At 35.4% G+C, this 22,707-nt stretch overlaps 1 protein-coding gene and 1 non-coding gene across 2 annotated transcripts in view; one reads left to right on the forward strand and one right to left on the reverse strand.

Moving 5' to 3' along the window:
- LOC112320783 (probable oxidoreductase PXDNL) overlaps window positions 1-22,707 on the forward strand; it is a 58,809-nt gene that overhangs the window by 31,094 nt on the left and 5,008 nt on the right. Inside the window, 6 exon segments of the mRNA XM_053929252.2 lie at window positions 3,354-3,487; window positions 3,490-3,656; window positions 8,204-8,279; window positions 10,457-10,526; window positions 10,529-10,624; window positions 21,145-21,248. Coding sequence (XP_053785227.2) covers window positions 3,354-3,487; window positions 3,490-3,656; window positions 8,204-8,279; window positions 10,457-10,526; window positions 10,529-10,624; window positions 21,145-21,248 — 647 coding nt within the window.
- LOC112320899 (small nucleolar RNA SNORA8) lies at window positions 13,683-13,814 on the reverse strand. The gene has a single exon (XR_002976466.2). It is a non-coding gene; the product is annotated as a small nucleolar RNA SNORA8 (small nucleolar RNA).

Here is a 22,707-nt window from a genome sequence, read left to right on the forward strand (position 1 = left end):
AATTGCAAATTTAACAACCATGCCCCGTTAACCTTCCAGGAGCTGTATTTCAATGCTCTACATAAACCAGACACAATAAGTGTGACAAACATTTATTTATATCATTTTGAGATGATAGAAATTGTGAGACACTATCTCTTACCTTACCTGTAATCTTTTAAATCATAGCTATGATTCAATAAAATGGTAAGTTTTATAACAGGTAAGGAGAGGGGATAGAGCCTAAAGCACAGTTGTGTGCTTGTAAATGTTCAACAACTGGCTCTGGGGCATGAGGGGGAAGGTCTGATTAACAGCATTTGCCAATTTCTGTGATATAAATAATCCCACCATGGCCAATTTCAAGTTACTGACATGATCCCATTGAATGCAGAGTGACATACCATCATACAGTAGTATTTCCATCATGCAGATGCAATGGATGCAGATAATTTCAAATTCTGGATAATAATAAAATGTAAAATAATTAGAAGTAGTGATTTTCAGAATTCATCTTTGATACTAATGAGATTTATCTAGTTGTAAGAGTATGTAATTTAATTTTTAATAATGGCTCTGCATAATTATCAGCTTACAAAATTATGAAAAATTGACAACTAGCTGTACAGAGACAGGTCCAGCACATCCCTTCCAGAGCAGGAGCCTTTGGAGCAGACTTGGAAAGCTGTACTCACTTAAGAAAAGTTTTTCCAGAAGCAGTGACATCTAAGCTGAAAGCAAGGACAAGCAGGGGAAAGCCACAATAAGTCTAGTTGACACACTATTTTAGTGTAAAGGGCAGTGACAGAAAACAGAGTAAAGCACATTCAGGACGAGACAGTTCTGCATGCTGGGAGGATACAGATAAAGGCTGGGAATTATATGAGATTTAGAGAAACACAAGGCAGGGTCAGATGATTCAGGCTATTCATGACTATACACTAGGAGTATCACAATTAGATTTTTCTTTTACAAAGATCTGTCTGGTCATAGTTTGGAAACAGGCAGAAAGACAAGGTAAGATGAGGGAGTTAGCAGGCTATTGCAATGATGTAGAATGAAGTACTTGCATGGATGGGGTAGTGACAGGGGAATAGAGAACTGAATCAAGGTTATTCCAGGATAAAGATGCATTTGAGTTAGAGATTTAATGTTGGATCCCTTTCACAGCTCCCAAATAATTTCTGACAAACCCACTAGCTCCTCATTCTCTTTCACCTCTGTGTCAAGCCTGACACAGCACATGGAAGTATTTCTACTACTTCTGAGACACCACATCTTCTTGATCCCTTCCAAAATCCTCACTCTTCTTTCTTAATCCCTCCAGCCTCCCCTCTCTTCTTTCAGTCTGCCCAAATTACATCCCTTTCAGCTCTCCTTGAATTTTAAAGTAATTCCCTATTATTTAACTTGAATAAGTAATGTACAATTCATAGCTTTTGTTGCTGATATCTTTCCTGATACTTGAACTGATATTGCCACTGCTTTCTTGCTCATTTTTACAGGTAAATTTTTCACTTTCCGAAAACCTATTTGCTAGCACTTCATCTTGTGTTCGTCATCCCTTTTATACTATTAATATCTTCCAAAATCTTCAGGTTCAGCCTCTGTGGCTACCTCTTTTTTGCAGTCTCTAAAAATTTAGTTCCTAGATGCACCTTATTATCTTCCCTTCCATTTTCATTGCCACTGACTCACTTTTAAAACCTTTCTTACTTCAATTATTATACCTTTCCCTATATGATTCCTTCCCTTCTGCTCATACATTTTGTCCATAGCAGTTAACACCAAATTCTAATATAATGATTTCCAAGGTATGCTGTAGTTTTACAGAGCATGCCTCTTCTCCTCTATTCTTATAGCTAATGCATGAAATATAGAAGAGCAATGTGTCATATGCATCTTTATCTTTCCAATATCTAATATTTTATTAATATTCTTTTTAAGTATATTTTCTTGATTATGCTATTATAGTTTTCACAATTTTCCCCCTTTATCCCCCCTCTGCCCTGCACCCCCAAATCTCCAGCATCCTCTCCTTAGTTCATGTCCATGGTTGTACATATAAGTTCTTTGAGTTCTGTTTCTTATACTATTTTTGACCTCTCCCCATCTATTTCATGCCTACCAATTGTGCTTCTTCTTCCCTGTGCCTTTTCCCCACTATTCCTCCTTCCCCCTCCCCACTGAAATCTCTCCATGTGATGTCCATTTCTCTGATTCTATTCCTCTTCTAGTTGTTTGCTTAGTTTTAGTTTTTGTTGTTTTTCTTTTTTTTTAGGTTCATTTGTTGATAGTTGAGAGTTTGTTGTCATTTTACTGTTCATATTTTGTATCTTCCTTTTCTTAATAAGTCCCTTTAACACTTCATATAATAATGGCTTGGTGTCAGATATTCAACATTGATAAAAATGAATTAAATATTGATTGTTGAATTAGTTTAAATCAATTTATCTCTGCTTTTCAAGGTGTATTTGTCTTAGCAATTGAGAAGACCCCAAAACTTAAGACACAATAATTAGGCATTTTAAACATCCTAATGAATCTTTAATTTCTGCTTGAGATTCGCAGAAAAGATCAAACTCTTATAAATCAATAGGAGTGGAATACCCTATATGAAAGTCTAAATTTTGTATTTGAAAGATAATTGATGAATTAGTGTGTAGCATGTTTGTCTGAAGGTAACTGAGCATTTGACACAGCTTGAACACATAGCGTATGCTTATTTGGTTTGATCCAATGTCACGGGTACAGTATAGCTCAGGGGCAGCTGTACAGAGCTGCTTCATGAGCACTTTGCAATGGTATCTTCCTTTCTGTTCAATCCTTTGCATATAGGCCTCTTTTTTCTTCTCATAATTGTCACTGCTTAGTCATAAGGTGGCTCCTGTGGCCCAAACTCCTGTCTGAATTCCAGATAGCAAACAGGAGTAAGAGCACTGATTGGTTGCACTCTGCCCTTTTATTTGGGAAGTACACTCATCACAGTGACATGTGCCTACATCTCATAGCAGGTCTGTGTGACACAGATACCTTTAACTGCAAGGGACTCTGAAAGGGAAAATTTTTCAGTGGGAACATTTGAACATTTGTACTATAAAGTAAAAGATAGATAGGTGTTAACAGTATATATGCTACATCATGGTATCAAGACCAGCAGTGCTGTTTTTTTTTTAACTATGTATTTATATCAAATCCAGATTTAATTTATTTTGGATTTAATTACTTGAGAACTTAATGTGTGTATATAACATTTTAGTATAAAGGCATTTTGAAAATGACAATAATATTAAAACCACAGTGTAGAATTAATAAACCTTCTTAATTGCTTCTGGTACTTAACTGCTGCATTTTTTTGTTCCTCTTTCCCTTAGCCAAGCCTAGTTTTGTAACCTAGCCCCAGGACACGGGGGTTTTAATTGGCACAAGCACAACTTTAAAATGTATGGCCACCAGCTACCCACACACCCATGTTACTTGGACCTGGGGCAGTAGAGAGGCTTTCGGTAAACCAGGCACCTGGCTACTTCTGGAGGCATGTCCTTGCAGAACATCACACTGCTGGATCACGGCCCATTTACTTGTCATGCCCAAAATAATCATGGCTCTGTTGAAGCTGCAGCAAACGTAATTGTACAAGGTATAGAGCAGAAGGCCATGATTGAAATGCACTTGGTGCCACACTCAGAAAATTGTTTTTCAACTTAAGAAATAATGTCATATAAATCAGTGGAGAGGTATTTTTACTTGTTGTTTATTTTTAAAAAAATAGAATTTTCAAAACTAATCTGTTTCATGTTAAAAGTTGATATTTTTTCACTTCAGTCTTCATCGAAATGCCATCATCAACCACTAGCAATAAAAGAGATGAAGTCATTAATGTGGCAGCAAATTGTCAAAAGGTATTTTTCCTTCAGGATGCTTTACAGACACAGGAAAGACACTCCAGATAGGAAAGCGGAAAGGCTGGGCCCTACATTCACAGTCATTTATTGAGCTGTCTACTTAACATAGCTTAAAAATATGCTGATGGCGCTTCCAAGTATCCTGGACTGTGTAACAAAAACAATGATAAAAGTATTCTAAACACAATAAATAATTTATATACTTGTATTTTTCTGCTATTTTTTGTTCTTAACCCAGGCTGCCCCTCTGTTTCTGTTGTGGTTGTTGTGTATGGGGGTATAGCATTGTGTGTGTGTCTGTGTAAGCACGCAAGTGCGCAACACTCCTTGTGAACTTAGAGGTTGAGTAAACTGCAGAACATGTGTTGTTGGAGCGACGGCAAAAGTTTTTCATCAGCTGACAAAGGGTACAATGATTTACAATCATTCATTTTAAGAGCTTCCTGGAGTCAAAGACATTATCATTTAGTTAAAAAACTTTACTATCTTATTTAAGATATTTGCACAATATCTTATCTTTCAAAAAATCAGACCCTGATAAACACACAAAAAAATAGCTTAGAAATCTGAAACTGACCAGCATAGTTCAATACCAGAGTTGGGGCAAATTTAAGACGGTGAGAGCTGGAGGCTGCAAGCAGTGTGCCTGACTCACCGAAAGGCACAGTACTTCACCCATCCTAGGTTTCCCCCATTCAGTAAATGTTTCTGAATTGAATTGTTTAGCATCAACTCCTTAAATAGCAACAGATTATTAATTTCCTGTTTATATTGATATATCTGAGGAAAAATTGTTCTTCTCTAGGAATGTTAATACGATGAAAAACATTTTCTGTGCTCTCAAAAGAAGGTATAAAATGAATTCTTTTTTTGAAGTCTTTGGTAGTTCCTGCAGGACATTACTTTTGAAAGACCCAAACATTATTTTTTATATTTTTAATGTGTTGGGATTAAAAAATACTGTCAAAAGAATAATGTTTGGTTTTTGTTTGCTTGTGTTATTTTGTATTCAATGTCTTTTTTCTTTTTTTTGGAGCCTAATGCCTAATTAAACAATTGCCCTCTAATAATTTTTGTTTAATTTTATATCATGCTAATCTTGTTTTTCAGCTTCTTGCATTTAGGTTCTATTTGTTCTATTTATTCATCTCCACAAGTTGATGTTTAACTAAACTCTAATAACATTTATAATCTTATTTATTTCTCAAACTACAATAGTCTAATGATCTCTTTTTGCCTGTCATTTTGCACTGAAATCACAATGTGTTTATCCTTTGTTCCTTGAAAGTGTGTACTTGTGTTACTTGTATATCTGTGTCAAGATTTTTAATTGGTCTTTTTTTCACAGTCTTTTTATTGTAAAAGTACAGTTGTCTCCATTTTTCCCCACCACACCTCCCCACCCCAGCCATCCCCACTTCCCACCTTTGATCGTACCCCACTATGGCTTTGTCCATGTGTCCTTTATACATGTTCCTGACAACCCTTTCCCTTTTCCCCCCATTATCCCCTCCCACCTCCCCTCTGGTTACTGTCAGTTTGCTCTTAATTTGAATATCTCTGATTATATTTGGCTTATTTGTTTGTTTTGTTGATTAGGTTCCACTTATAGGTGAGATCGTATGGTATTTGTCTTTCACTGCCTGGTTTATTTCACTTAGCATGATGCTCTCCAGTTCCATCCCTGCTGTTACAAAGGGAAGGAGCTCCTTCTTTCTTTCTGCATAGGATTCATTTGTGTAAATGTACCATAGTTTTTGATCCATTCATTTACTGATGGGCACTTAGATTGCTTCCAGCACTTGGCTATTGTAAATTGTGCTGCTATGAACATTGGCATGCATGGGTTCTTTTGAATTAGTGTTTCAGAATTCTTAGGGTATAGTCCCAGCAATGGAATTACCAGGTCAAATGACATTTCCATTTTTAGTTTTCTGAGGAAAATATACACTGTTTTCCACAGTGGCTGTACTAGTCTACATTCCCATCAACAGTGTACTAGGGTTCCCTTTCCTCCACAGCCTCACCAGTTCTTGTTTGTTGATTTGTTTATGATAGCCATTCTGACTGGTGTAAGATGGTACCTCATTGTGGTTTTAATTTGCATCTCTATGATGGCTAGTGATGCTGAGCATCCTTTCATATGTCTCTGGGCCCTTTGTATGTCTTCCTTGGAGAATTGTCTGTTCAGGTCTTTGCCCATCTTTTAATTGTATGATTTGTTTTCCTGGAGTGGAGTCATTGAGTTCTTTATATTTTGGAGATCAAACCCTTGGTTCATTAATCAATACATCTAAAAAGAGGCTTATTTTATTTGACTTTGCATAGAGTAAATAAATTTAAGATTTACCCTTTTTGTTTTATTTAACATATTTTCTTTTAGTTCTTTTTAGTTGTTTCAATATCCATTTCATCCTAGATCACAATTAACCATAGATAATTTCCTTCCCTATACTAGCTGAACAAATGATAAGTAAGATGAAAACAAAAAACCAAAAAAAAACAACCCTTCAATTTAAAGGTGTGAATCACAGTGTGGGACACCTAGATGAAAAGCTGTGTAGTCATCAACACTGTAAATAAAAATACTTTTGTTGTATGAGGAGTTATGGTCATAAACTTTATAAAGCCCACTATGAGGGTAAGGTTTAATAAAATGCAAAGTGCTTTGCCTGAGCACAAGCTGTTTCAGCACTGGACACGGGACTCTGAGGGCCACCATTGTAAGAGGAAGACCCAGAAACATATCATCATTCAGGCCTGTTTTCTCCAGCTTCCACTTCCTGCCTTTGTGATGTTCTGGTCTTTGGGTTTTCTTACCTCTGGGTCAAAATTTCTTCATTGATCTAGCAAGTCAGTCATTTTAGTGTTAGAAGTGAATGTAAAATGATCATTTACTTAGTTTTTAAAATATTTTTGGTAGAAGGTGGACTCTTAGAGAATTGCTTTTTTAATTATGAGGACACATTAAATAAATTAGTGCTTTTCACCCAGACTTGGCTAATTATGAGTTTTAGTTTAATTGAGTAGTTGAAATCAAATTTGCCAACATTGGTCAACATTGGTATCTTGACTGAGTGATTTGTCTTAACTATGACCTATTTTTGTTACATAGCCCTTTTCCTGTGTCATGAATCCATTTTTTAATGTGGAAATATTTTTGTTAATTTCAAGTACTTCTCAGTAATATTAAGAATTATTGTAATGTTCTGAAAAGCAGAGGTTGGGTGACCTAGGTTTTCAAACTGCCACTGCCACGTATTTCCTGTGACAGACAGTGATGCACTCCAGCCTCCCCCAGCCTGAATTTCTTCATTTGTGGAACATGTAGCCTAGGATGGTAGGTTGTTTTCCAAGTCGAGTGTCCTATAGGACTCTATAACAAATATCTTGCAGGCATTCCTGAGGGCTTTCATGAATTTAAGTGACCTTTTAATTTACCTTCTACTATAGTTACATAACCTAGCACCTTACTTAGAACTGAAAACTTTTTAAAATCTTTATTAGTGGCACTCAGTAGTACAAAACTTGAAACAAATACACTTTTCCAAATATTATTTATCATGTTACTTATACTTCCAGAGGGTGGGTGGAATTAAAAAAAACAGCAGAAATTACAGAAAGATTTAAGGACAAAGAAGTAATTTGTCAGGTCATTTCAGAAAATTGTTTTGAATATGGTATTACTGGAGATCATTATGCCTTTTTTTCAATGGTCACATTGATTTATTTTTCATATTAATAAAAGAATCATCAATAGATTCTATAACTGTGTATTCATTATGAAACCAAATCAACTGTAAAAGATGTGAATATTTGGAAATCTTAGGATTTTGACTTACATGTGACTTTTCAAAGGTGTCATTTCATGTGTGGGGGAAACATTGTTTCTTTCTGAAATTTATAGAGAAAATTGTTTAAAATTGTACTCTGTGTGTGAAAGTATAGAGAAAATGATTTTGTTAATAAAATATGACTTATTTTAAATATCTCTATCATTGCTAATAAATAACAACTATAAGGATTTAATCATATGAAACAGATCCCATAAGATTTAGAAATAACTTCTTATTGTCCACTGCATCTTTGCTTTGCAAACCAGATTTGTATATTTCTTGTTTCTTTGTAGTTAGGCACAAACATATGCAAATACCTACGCACTCTTGATATCCTCCTTCATAAAAATAATTGGAAACAAATTCTAATTATGTGACCTAGTTGAACATATTTGCCCTGTTATTAAAATTTTATAAAATAATTTTCAATTCTGTTGTGACTTTTCATTCTCTTTTGCTTCTCCACAATTTATAAGACACAAGAATGCTAAAAGGATCTGCTATAGAATTCCTTTGTGAAGCTGAAGGACACATACGTCCAGTAATTGCCTGGAAAAAAAGAGATATTACTGTATTTACAAGAGATTGTTTGAAGAAACACATCTTATTTCCAGAGGAGTACACAAATAGTTTAAACTAATTATCATAAGTATATCATGGGCATGAAAATATTACAATGAAAGTTATTTTTTAATCCTCACCTGAGGATACTTTTACTAATTTTAGAGAGAGGATGGGAGAGGGACAGAAAAATAGAGAAACATCAATCCCTTGCCTCCCACACAAGCCTGGGGATCAAACTCGCAATTTAGGTATGTGCCCTTATCAGGGATCGAACCTGAAACCTTCTTGGCTCACGGGACAACACTCCAACCAACTGAGCCACCTGGCCAGGACTCAATGAAAGTAATTTTTTATCCTCACCTAAGGACATGCTTATGATTTTCGAGAGAGGTTAAGAGAGGGAGAGAGAGAAGGAGAGAAACATTGATGTGAGAGAGAAACATCAATTGTTTGCCTCTTGCACATGCCTCAACCAGGGACCAAACGTGCACCGAGGCATGTGCCCTGACCAAGAATCAAACACACGTCTTTTTGGTTTTACAAGACAATGCTCCCCCCAACTGAGTCACACCAGCCATGGCTCAATGAAAGTAATTTTTGATATAAACAGGCCATTAGAATTTCCGGTAAGGTTTATGTTTCAGCATTTGGATATGTGGCCTTCCTTAGATCTTTTTTTCTGGGACTCAGTTTCCTAATTTGTAAAATTAATTTACTGGAAAGTTCAGCAGTTTTAAATGATTTATTTTTTAAGTAGCAGGATCCTTTTACAGTCTAAAGTGAAACTGTAAATAAAATGAAATCATAAGTGAAGCTAATGTATTAAATGGATAAAAGAGAGCTGCTGTCACTGGTAGAGTTTAAAGCCAGGGAGACAGGGGCTGCCTTTCCCACAGAAGGGGTCTGGCACTTCCCGGGAGCCCTGGGAACACTACAGAATGAAGCTGACAATCTGTGAGATGAGATCTTGCCCATGATTTCTCTGGGCTTGGAATTCCTACCTTCCACAATAGTTCAGGTACTAGATTAAATTATAAATATGTCAACATGTGTGAATTCCTTTTGAGTGAAGTTTTTGCTCTAGTCTTTATTAGAGTGAATAGGAGATGGACATTGGAGCCAGAAAGCTGAGATGCACACCTGCACTTCATTTACTAGTAGTATGAACTTGGACAAGTAAGTTAACTGCTGTTAACAGAGTCCCTGCATCTGTATATTGGGGATAATTATATTTCTTACAACTAGGGTGGCTGTAGGGACTAATTTCAATTATTTACATTTTTAAACATGTAGAACAGTAACTAGCACATCTATGTACAAATTCAGTAAAGTTTAGCTATTATTTTTTCCTTTCATACATGAATTAGACACTTAATAAGACAAATATTCACTGAAATAGTTGAGAATGACAACACATTTACTTGTTAGTAAGGTCAGTGTAAGCTCGAAGGTAATTTGTACAGTTATGGCTTGGGGCATGGCTGTTGGGATTATCGGCATAGATGTCACAAAAATCACCATTCTTAAGGCACTACCTCAGCACCTTAAATGTTATAATTCAATAATGTTTTTATATTCCAAATATTGCATATATGTAATAAACAAATATCATGAAGGTGAATGTTGTATTTAGTAATCATTCTGTGCATAATCTAAGAATAAAAACTGCTATTAATATAAACAAATCCAAAACCAGCTTCTCTCCTAGCCAAATATTGCCTTTTTTTGTATTTCATTAAGTAAGGGGTAAGGAGATAAAGCTGCAGAAGAAGAGATGTGCAAGCCTGTGCAAAACCTCACACACCCTGTTAAGACTGTCAGTTCTTATTCTAAGAGTAATAGGAACCACGGAAAACAAGAGCGATGTTGTGATGAGATTGGTTATGAAATTTGCACTCTAATTGTGATAATAAAACTGAAGGGGCAAATAAGAAGTTGGGGGAATTCCTTAGGTTGCTGAGCTGTTCTTTGGTGGGGTTGGACGGCAACCAAGAGTGCTGCCATGTTTTCTAAATACAGTAGTAGGGAGTGGGTCATCACACTATTCCATGACACCAAGGATTTCCCAAAAGACAGATTCCAACCTTTACCCAGGACAATTGTGTATTGTGGGAATAGCTTTCAGCTCTTTGAGCTGTACAAATGCAATACAAAGTACCCCCAATCCCCTTTTTAGGAGGGCAGCTCCTTCAGGTTGGTCAGTAGACAGTGCTCTCCTCTGGCACTTTGAGAATTGACCATGCATACATCATCATCAAGGCCAATATGAATGTCAAGTAGTCAGTCCATTGCAAGTAAAAAAAAGTGTCCTGCTGACTGTAAAACCCAAAGATAAATCATGTTGCGATTTCGTTTACATATCCTGAAGGGAAGGCCTCTTTTGTTTTGAATATTATTGCAAAATAAATTAAAATACATTAACATATAAATATAAGATGTACAGCATGATGGTTTGATTTACTTATATATGGTGAAATGATTACCAAAATACACTTAGTTAACATCCATTATCTCGCATAGATACAATAAAAAGAAGCAAACGAAAATTCTCCTTGTGATGAGAACTCTTAGGATCTCCACTCTTTACAACTTTCCTTTATATATTACAACAGTGCCAACTATAGTCATCATGTCGTGCATCAAATCCCTGCAACCAGTCTCTCATGGTGCTCACTGCTTGAGTGTTCTATTCAAGAACAACATGTAGTTGTCATTAAGTAGTTTTATTTTCTTGCAACAAGTAAAGGAGATGGATTGACATCCAAAGCTCTGTCTCTTGTAGGGAGGCTTAGCCATTGCTTATATACAACATTTGGTTATGTAATTATGTGTTGCTTCAGAGTTTGCATATTTACAATGCATGCTATTACATATGTCACATGTTCAGAAAATAGCAGAGACTTCTTTCTCTGGGTGGGAATGTTACTATTATAATTAGGGTAGATCATGCTGAGGGCACTGGAAAGACTATACTGCACAGACTCAGCTTCTTAGTTCTTCTGTTTGTATTTCTTCTTTGCAGTTGGCTACAAACAAGTTCATCTGGCTGTAGCTGCATCTAAAGAAATACTGTGCTCCACTTTAGCATTTAGCAAGAAGAGCATTTAGAAAGAACTTCCCAGACTTGAGACTCCTGTCCTAACTAACATCCGAGTATTTATTTTACCACTGGAAGTTCTTACCCCGTGACCACCTACTTCCTATCTCCCCCTCCAACCCTGCTTCTGGTAACCACAAATCTGATCCCCTTTTCTAGAAATTTGTTGGCTTTTTAAAAGACTGCATATATAAGTGAGATTACATAGTATTTGTCTTTCTCTGTATGACTTACTTCACTTAGCGTAATGTCTTCAAGTTTTATCTCTGTTATTGCAAATGGTAGGATTTCCTTTTTTAATGGTTGAATGATACCCCATTGTATGTATACCACAACCTCTTCACCCATTCATCTATAAGTAAACGCTTAAGTCACAAGATGTTGGAATCAAAGCCTTCAGTGTTTTAAGAAATATAGCTGTACATCTAGTATTATATAATCATAAAATTTTCAAGGATGAAAGCTAAATAAAGACATTTTAGGTAAACTGAGAGTGCTTGTGAACTATAACATTACTTTAAAGAAATTTCTAAAGTTTATACTTCTTAAAAAAGGAAAAGATCTCCAAAGAATGGCTGAGATCCAAAAAAGAATATGAAATAGAATTTTAAAAACCTGTTGAATATGTAGGTAATATTAAAATATATTCTGTATTAAATACTAATGTTTAGATGTGGCATTGAATAAAAATTACATAATTAAATATTACCTAATAGTGGAATATCATTTGGGAAAATGGTTTTTGAAAGTGTTATAAATTTGTATATACCTGAGTGGAGGGGTTGGCTAATCTGTTAATCTCAGGTTTTTAAAACAATCAATGCAGGAATATCAAGAGTAATTAGAAAAAAATTAAAATATAGTTATAAATTTCAAATCAGAAAGATGAAAAAGATGGATATCACAAAACCAACAAATAATTATTTAAGTAAAACATAAGAAAGAAGTAAAAAATTAGCAGTTAATTTGCAGAAAAATTCTGTAAATATTCTAAGATAAAAATCAATTCATCAAGAGAGGGGAAGGGAGATAGAGAGACAGAAACATCATTGGTCGCCCTTCCCACTCTGAGTGAGGATGGAACCCACGGCCTAGGCATGTGCTGATCAGGAGTTGAACTGATGACCTTTTGGTTATGGGATGACACTCCAACCAACTGAGCCACACGAGCCAGGGCATGACTTCATTTCTTAATTGAAGAAATGTAATACAGAGACAAACAAATTACTTATAATCAGTGAAGCCATATGAACATGTTTAAAGGAAAAAGTATTAACTACGCCCACCTTGTGTCAAGGGTACCCAGAACTACCGCCCCCTCACCCCACCCTGCTTTCAGTTTTTGGGGTATACACAGAAATGAAATTCCAGAAATGAAATTGCTGAGTCAGACAATAAGTCTATGTTTAATTCTTTGAGGAACCACCATCCTGCTTTCCACAGTGGCTGCCCCATTTCATCTTCCCACCAACAGTGCACCAATGCACAAGGGTTCTGATTTATCCACATTCTTGCTAGCACTTGTTTTCTGGGTTTTGTTTTGTTTTTGATAGTAACCATCCTGATGAATACGTGGTGTTAGGTCACAGGATTTTGACCTGAAGAACCACTATCAAATATACACCACATGTGTCCCCACTTGCTTCTCATTTGCTTCTCAAGGAATCTGGCCCAAGCTGGGCTCCTGGGATTGTACCGCTAGCAGCTGGTCCAGAGGCCATGTGCTGACATGGTGGCCTGACTGGGAGGGTGGACATGACCCCAGGAAGGAGGGGTGGGGTTGCCCACTTCTCTTCCCTTTGCTAAGTCTCCCTTTGCTCCTTTGAAATAAGCCTCCTTTTCCAGGCTGGCTGGCTTAGTTTCCAAGTAGACACACTTTCCTGCTCATCTCCAAAAAAGGAAAAAAAATAAAAATTAAACTGGAAGGTGCCATACAAGGAACTTTTAAAAGACTTTCTATTGCAGAGTCTCCCCCTTGGCATTGCTTACACTGTGGTCCAGTCTTTCTCCATGAGGGGTGGAGGGGGCATCTTGGGCACCATGGGGCATTGTGCAACACTCCTTACCCCCACCTACTCCATGCCAGGAGCACCCGCTCCCTAGTCGTGGCAACCACAGATGTCCGCAACACTGCCAAGGTCCTTGCAAGCTCATGTGAGGCTGGGGAGGCACTCTCCTGGGACCCTTATTTAGCAGGCCACCATATACCTTGGTAATTAAAAGGAATGGTATTAAAGCAATATTTCAACAATTCAAAATGAATGCATAAAACTCATTGTGAACAAAATGTGAAAATTTTTATGCTGTATCAAAAATACCAGGTTTAACATGCACAAAGCCAAGAAAACCAACGGTGCCAGATGTTAAATTTATCGCACTGTCCTTTGAACATTCAGCAGGAATAAAGTGCTGAATGATGTACCGTGCAGTGCAACGAAATGTCAAAATTTTATGTAAATGCAGTGTTGAATTAACAGTGCTGTGTCAAGCCATTTTGGAGACCAAGATAAAGTGACACATGCCCCACTTATACATGCTTTTATGTCATTTTTTAATGGTTAACTTTCCCCTTAGAACATTAAAGTGGTTAAAAAAAATATTGATTGAATGTGGGAGGTGGGGGTGGGTCAGGCCGGGAACAGTAACGGGGGTAAATGGGGACAACTGTAATTGCACAACAATAAAAAAAGGGGAAAAATATTAAGATATTGAAAATGAATTGTATTAAAGCTTACAGGAGTTTGAGATTATATATTCTATTTGTAACCATCCAAAAATCAATTCATTCTGATATGATTCTCCAGAGTATGGAAGGAAATTTTTTCCAACTTTAATAAAGGATATTATAAGAAAAATATTAAGGATAACTTCTATAAAATACTGTCCAACTCTAACCATAGACATTGAGATTACTGGAGGAAAATCATGATTTCAATAGATGTAGTAAAATATATTTGATTTAATTTATCATCTCTGCATTATTAAGAAAACATTTTGTCCTGGCTGGTGAAACAGTTGTTTGGAGCATCATCCTGTAGCCAAAAGGTTGCAGGTTCAATTCCTGGTCAGGGCACACACCTAGATTGTGGTTTGATCTCCAGTGTGGCACAGGCATGTGCAACCCCAGGTCCAGACATGTAGGATCGCTGATCGGGAGCCATTCCCTGTCAGACGCATACAGGAGGCAATCAATCCATGCTTCTCTCTCACATGGTGTTTCCTTCTCTCCCTTCCTCTCTCTAAAAACAAAGAAAAAAAAAATGTCCTCCAGCGAGGATTAAAAATTTTTTTTAAAAATCTGAAGATCTTAACAATATAAAAATAAGCCACTAAAATGTTTCTATAAAAATGTTTTTTGTATAGAAAAAATGTACAGGAAATAATATTTTCAAGATAAAATGTTAGAAATATTGCTTTTGAAATTAGAAAGAAGACTGTATTTACTAAATACTATATTAGAAGGTCCTAGCTGGTACAAAAAGGACAAAAAAAGTTATGAATTTAGATGAAATATGTACAATTGGATTATTATATAACAGGATTTCCTTCACACATAATACAAAATCATCTACAAATATACTATCAGAAATTATGAGTTTAGCGAGATCATTGCATATGATATTGACAAATAAAAAACATTTTCTTTTCTGTACTCCATCAACAGAATAATTAATTTTATTTTAATAATGATACTTCTTTTTTATTTAAACTATTTTATTTTATTTTTAAATATGTTTTACTGATTATGCTATTAAAGTTGTCTCATTTTTTTCTACACTTTATTCCTCTCCACCTTGTACCCTCTCCTCCCACCAGCATTCCCCCAACTTAGTTCATGTGCATGGGTCATACATATAAGTTCTTTGGCTTCTACATTTCCCATATAGTTCTTAACCTTCCCTGTCTATTTTGTACCTGCCATTTATGCTTATTATTCTCTGTACTTTTCCACCATTCTCCCCGCTGTCTCTCCCTGCTGACAAACCTCCATGTGATCTCCATTTCTGTGATTCTGTTCCTGTTCTAGTTGTTTGCTTATTACGCTTTTGTTTTTGTTTTTTTAGGTTCAGTTGTTGATAGTTATGAGTTAATTGTCATTTTACTGTTTATATTTTTATCTTCTTTTTCTTAGATAAGTCCCTTTAACATTTCATATCATAAAGGCTTGGTGATGATGAACTACTTTTACTTGACCTTATCTGGGAAGTACATTATCTTCCCTTCCATTCCAAATGATAGCTTTGCTGGATAAAATAATCTGGGGTGTAGGTCCTTGCCTTTCATGACTTGGAATACTTCTTTCCAGCCCTTTCATGACTGCAAGGTTTCTTTTGAGCAATCAACTGTCTTATGGGAACTCCTTTGTAGGTACCTGTCTCCTTTTCTTTTGCTGCTTTTAAGATTCTCTCCTTATCTTTAATCTTGGGTAATGTAATTATGATGTGCCTTGGTGTGTCCTTCCTTGAGTCCAACATTTTTTGGTCTCTCTGAGCTTCCTGGAAGTCCTGGAAGTCTATTTTATTTGCTTGAGTAGGGAAGTTCTCCATCATTATGTTTCCAAATAAGTTTTCAATTTCTATCTCTTGGTCTTCTCTTTCTGGAACCCCTATGATTCAGATCTTGGAATGTTTAAAGTTGTCCCATTGGTTCCTAAGCCTCTCTTTTTTCTGAATTCTTGCTTCATCATTGTGTTCTGATTGAATGTTTTTTTCTTCCTTCTGGTCCAAACTTTTGATTTGAGTCCTGGTTTCCTTCCCTTCACTGTTGGTTTCCTGTACATTTTCCTTTATTTCATTTTCCATAGTTTTCACTTTTTTCTCTACTTTGCAGCCATCCTCAACCATTTCTGTGAGCATCCTGATAACCAGTGTTTTGAACTCTGTATCTGATAGGTGAGCTATCTCTTCATCACTTAGTTGTATTTTTCCTGAAGTTTTGATCTGTTCTTTCATTTGGACCAGACTTCTTTGTCTCAGTGTGCCTGTTACTTGGTAAGGGGGGGAGCCTTAGGTATTCACCAGGGTGGGGCAACCCACATGGCTACGTTGTGACACTGTATGTGGGGCAGGAGTCTGAGAGAGAACAATGCCCCTTGGTCACCTCTCTGACAACTTCCAGTCATTTCCTCCACTACTCGCAGGCAAATTGGGCCCTTCTGATGCTGTTTCCCAGGTGGGTGGTTTTGTATAAGTTCTAGGACCCTGTGGGTCTCTCCATGAAACTCTCCTGTGAGCCTGGGATTTTCTCCTGATACCTCAATCCCCACAAGTTTTCCAGTCAGAGGTCTTGAGACTTTATTTCCTCATGCTGGAACCCTTCATTGTATGGCCTCTCTTGCTCCCCAGTTGTTCCTTATGGTTTATCAGCACTCAAATGTGGGACTGCTCAGCCTGCCTGCCACCTCCTGGCCCACCCTGGTCCTCCAGCCTCCACCTTGCCATGAGTCCTGCCAGCCCTACTGCCTGTCTCCTCCCCTCCTACTAGTCTGGATGAATGTTTCTTCTTTAACTCCTTGGTTGTCAGACTTCTATACAGTTCGATTTTCTGGCAGTTCTGGTTATTTTTTATTTTTAAATTTGTTGTTGTCCTTCTTTTGGTTGTACAAGGAGGCAAAGTGTATCGACCTACACCTCCATCTTGGCTGGAAGTCCTAAAAATGATACTTCTTAAAATAGCAAGGAAGTATAAGTTAGTTAAAAATAAATTTAACAATACAGTATTGTGGAGTACAAGTACAATCTTGTGCAGCAGATGTCTAGAGCTTATTCATCTTGCCGAACTTAAATTTTTACCCTTTGATTAGTAACTAATTTTTTTTTAAGGAATGAAGGACATAAGAGCAGTGACTACTTTTATTCAGGGTTTTGTTTTGTTTTGTTTTGTTTTGTTTCATGAAGGGAAAGAGTAAAAGGTGGCAGTGAAGATGGATCAGATACACAGAAGAATGTGGTGAACTGCCTGCTTTTCTGAAGGAAAGAAGTCAGAAAGATGAAATAGAAAGTAATGAATGGTTCAATCTCTTTCAGGTGACAAGTGTGAATGGGATTTGCAAATGCAGTGAAGCAATTTGCCTTTAAAGTAAGAGAAGCAATATGTCTTTAGTTTACATGAGGAGAGGTGGTGAGCTGAGAATGGATATAGAGAGATACCTCTATGATAGGAATTTGAGGAATTTCTAGTCTTGGCAACTTGTATTTTCTCTGTAGAGTAGAAGATGCATAATTTTGTAGGAGGAGGGTATGCTGAGAAATGAAGTAAGTGACTTGAAAAGAGTAGTAACTGCTCAGAGGGTTTTTTGTTTGTTTGTTTATCTTTTCTGTTATTGCTCAGTGGGATCTGAAGTGACAAGGGCAATTTGTCCCCAATAAATCAAGACATGACCACTCCAGATATTTTGGGGGGAGAGGTGAGAAGAAAACAGTGCAATTATGTTGAACAGAAGAACAATGGTGTAAAGAAGCTGAGAATTCTGGAAAGAAAGTGGTAGAGGTCATGAAATTTGGGATCTTGGCCATAAAGGGAAGAGAATGAAACTAGAAGGATGTTAATCAGTAGGGAGGAAGAGACAGGCTCCCAGGAGTATAGTTGAAGTCAACATGAGAAAATGAGAGAGCAATAGAGAGAGGAGGTTTTGCTTTGGAGTTTGGTATGAGACATTTCTAAAAAATTATAAGTAATGGCACAACCTATGCTAATGAGTAGTTGTTGTGACAAGAGAAGAAAGTGGTTGGAGAAACAGGAAATCAGGTAATCAAGGTCATGATGTGAAATATTAGATGTTAAAAATCACTTGGTTTAATCAGAAGAATCATTTCCTGATAGATTCACTGGGCTTCATGAGGTGCCCCCTATGATTGTCAGGAATCTATAAGCTATGAGTCAGCAAACCCAAAGTCATATTTAACTTAGCACATAACAAATATTTTAATAAAACAAAGTAAGATCATCAATTTAAGAACAGAATTTGTTTATCTTAGTAATGCATTTTTGATGTTAGCATATATTGCTATTTCAGTGGTGCAAAAAAGATATCAGGAAAGATGTGATGAAAGTGCTTATACCCAGCACTCAGATAAAGAAATAAACATTGCAAATATGCTTAGAGGGTGTTCATTCGTCTTCTTTTCTACCAGTCCACAAGTCCAGCCTACTCGTCACTAAGCTGAGTTTGATGCTTATGATTCCCTTGCATATTCACGTAGTTGACTTAGTTTAATGAAACTTTTTATTTTGAGATAATTGTTGATTCACATTTGGTTGTTAGAAACAACCCAGAGAGATCTGGTGTACTGTTTATACAATTTTCTCCAGTGGTAACATATTTCAAAATTATAATACAATATCACAATGAGAATATTGACATGTAAAGATAAAGAAAATTGTCATTAATACAGGGATCCTCATGTTGCTTGCTTGCCTCCCATTCTCACCCCCTCCAGATTCACCACTCACTAAAAACTTGGTAACTACTACTTTTTCTCTATTTCTATAAATTTTCACTTCAAGAATGTTATATGAATAGATTTATACAGTATGTAGCTTTGGGGGTTGGTTTTTTAATTCAGCATAATTATCTAGAGATTCATCTAGATGTTGTGTATTGACATGTTAAAGATCACTTTGTTACATCAGAGGAATCAGTAACCCTTTGTTGTGTATGTGATTTGCAACTATTTCTTGGTCTGTAACTTGTCTTTTTATTTTCTGAACATAACACAATAGCTTTAATTTTTATGAAGTCCAGTTTATCATTTTTTTCTTTGATGGATTGTGCTTTTGATGCAAAGTCTAAGAACGTTTTTCCTGGCCCTAGATTCTAAAGATTATCTCTTATATTTTTTTCTAAAATTTTGATAGTTTTACATTTTATGTTTAAGTGTGTTGTTCTCTTTGAGTTAATTTTTTTTTGTATAAGGGTTGAGACTTAGGTTAAAGGTCATCTTTTGTTTGTATGTTTGTCTGTGAGTACCCGATTGCTCCAGCACCGTTTGTTTAAAAAGCCTCCATGTAATTGTTTTGCATCTTTGTCAAAATCAATTGGGGTATTTGCGTGGTTTCTTTTACTGAGTTGTTTACTCTGTGCCATTTATATGTGTCTGCGTTCACCATTTGTCAATAACACACAGTCTTTACTGCTGCAACTATGTATTCAGTCACTTGTAGGTTGACTCCTCTCAATTTATTCTTCTTTGTCAAAATTGTTTAGCCATTTCAATTCATTTGCATTTCCATATAAACTTTAGAATAATCTTGTCTATATCTCCAAAGAACTAATTTTCCTGGAATTGTGATATAAATATCAAATTTTTGAAGAAATGTCATCTTTGCTCTCTTGAGATTTTCGATCTGCTAATGTCTCTTCATTTATTCACATTTTTTTTTATTTCTCACATCAGCATTTTGTAGATTTCAGCACACAGGTGCTGTATACATTTTGTTAAATTATACCTAAGTATTTTAATGTTTTTGAACACTTATAAATTGTTTTTAAAATTTCTGTGTCCATATGTTCATCACTTGAATATACAAATGTAATTTTTAAAATATTTATCATATCTTTCACTCCTGCTGAGCTCACTTTGAAGTATTTTGGTAAATTTTTTAGAATTTTCTACATAGAAAACAATATAATCTGCAAATAGGGAGTTTTGTTTCTTTTTTTTCCCGATTAATATGCCCTCTATGCCCTTTCCTACCATATTACACTGGCTAGAAATTCCAGCAATATGTTGAATGAGAGTGCAGACATCCTTGCCTTGTTTGCTGTCTGAGAGAAAAAGCATTTATTCTTCCACCATTAAGTAGAAAGTTTTATGTATTTTTTGTTTATTTTCAAATGTGTAAATTGCCTTCTATTTTTGCTGATAGTTTTTATTTAATTATAAATGAGTGTTGAGTTTAGTCAAGTACTTTTACATTAATTGATATTATCCAGTGACTTTTCTCCTTTAGATGTTAGTATGGTAGAGTCCATTAACTGATTTTCAAATATTGAACCAGTCTTGCATCTGTATAAACTCTACATGGTCATGGACTTATAAGCCTTTTTACATTGATGAATTTCACTTTCTAATACTTTGTTAATGATTTTTTGTCTATGTGTATAAGAGGTACTGGTCCGTAGTTTTCTTTTGGGGACTCTCTCTGATTCTGATGTTAGAGTAAGTCTCCGCAAAAGAGTCAAGAAACATGCGCTCTTATGTTTTAGATGAAATTGTATAGAATTGGTATTAATTTATTCACTAATATTTTAAATTATTTCTTGGAGATTTATTTTTGGGGTGTTTAGACAATTATGAATTTGATTTCCTTAATAATTGGGCTATTCCAGTTACCTATTTCATATTTGGTGAGTCATGTAGTTTGTGTTTTTTTAGAAAATAAATTAAGATTAACTCTTTTTATCTTAGCCAGCATTACATTTTTTATTTTACCATATATTTTTATTTCAGACTTACAAAAAGATACTGAGAAAGAATAATGAAAATTCTTAAAACCACCACTTAGATGAAGAAATAAGTATTATAAATATGGTAAGACTGTGTTTATTCGTCTTCCTTTTCTACTGCTCTCACCTGTACCGTAATTACCACTACACTGGGTGTGATGTTTATCATTTTCTCAGATGTACAAGTAACTGATTTTTAAAAGACTAGTGTTGCTAACCAATATGGTATCTAGATTTATAAAGTTTGACATGGCTGGCATATATTGACAAAAATGATATTGACGTGACATTATTTTGTTTCCACAGTTCTCCCAGTGTTTACTCAACTACCTCAGGTTACAAGCATAGAGGTTGGAAAGAATATAAACATTTCATGTCATGTTCAAGGAGAACTACAGCCCATAATTGCTTGGAATAAGGTAAGATCTCAGCTAAAAGTACAGTAATATTAAAAACACTGACAGATGTATTGACCCACTGAAACAGAGGTAATGATTCTCATATTGATTTATTGCTGCTGAGATTTTTGCTAACAACTAGCACTTTTTACACTGAAATAGGTTTGTTTCCTGCTTCTTTTTTTTTTTTTAAAGTGACTATATCTGATTTTCACTGAGGGCTTTGATAAAGTTTATCCTTTTTCATTTACTTGGTAATAATAGCTTCACAAGCATAACTAAAATCCTCTAAGGAAAAATTGCTGTTGTCACATATAAATTAAGAGTTTTAGCAGCTAGCAAGAAACAATTTTGAATTAATAACTCAGAGTGTATTAAAAGTAGGTCATTAGCTGATACAAGAAAGGAATGAAAGCTTGGTACTAAAACAAAGTGACATGGAAAAAGTAATTCTGTAAATCAAAACTTAAGTGAGTGTAAATATTAAGCCTTTATTTATATATCTCACTTCCTTTGGTTCCTTGAGCCATATTTATTCAACATAATTGCTTCTCCAATTTTAAGTTTTTCATGAAGATAAAATAATAGATTTCAGATTCCAGTAGTCTTACAAATAAATAAAACTACGTACACCTGAATGGCATTTTTTATGGTAAAATTTAACAAAATATAAAATTTTTGAAAGTTGTTTTTCAAAACCACTTGGCTTATTTTGTTTTTACATTATAGTAACAATGTTCTATAACTTTGGTGGCTCACTTGTTTTTTGCTGTAGCTAAGGATCAGATGCTGTTCTCGATAAAGAGTAAGTTTAATTGTCACAAATTTACAACTTTAGGACCATGTTCTCTCAAATAGTTTAAATAATTATTTTGATTTCTTTTAAATTTACTATTATATAATTCAAATATTTTTACAGTAAAATTAAAATATATGAAAAATATACATTTTGGTCCATATCTAGAACCTTACTATACATTGTACTAACTGTTTTATTATATAGGATGGGGCAAAAGTAGGTTTACAGTTGTGAGTACATAAAACAGAATATTCTTATATTATCATTTGTTAATTATTGTATTATTTTCCATACAAACAACTGTAAACTTCCTTTTGCCTAATCCTGAGATATATCAGCAAAATATCTCAGAGTCTAATTTCTAAAAGGTAGCTTCTAATCACAAATTGATTGAAGAATGGCTATATGCCAAACATTTTACATACATTACTACATTTAATCTTTATAAAAATCTGCTTTAAGTGACAAGTTTGAAAGGATTTGAGCTAGGATGTTTCTTCTGGAGGAAAGAAACTACCTGAAATAAGCAGATAAGGAGTTTATTGAAAAGCTATTTGCTAGCTCAGAGATTTTAAACAAAAACTGTAGAACTGTATATTTAACTTGAGAGTTCTAGCAGTAAGTAAGGACAAGAGAGGCAAGGGTAGCAACTTTGAAAGGAAGATGCAGCCATGGTCCATC

Source organism: Desmodus rotundus, chromosome 8 (genome assembly GCF_022682495.2).
Source record: "Desmodus rotundus isolate HL8 chromosome 8, HLdesRot8A.1, whole genome shotgun sequence".
Taxonomy (NCBI): domain Eukaryota; kingdom Metazoa; phylum Chordata; class Mammalia; order Chiroptera; family Phyllostomidae; genus Desmodus; species Desmodus rotundus.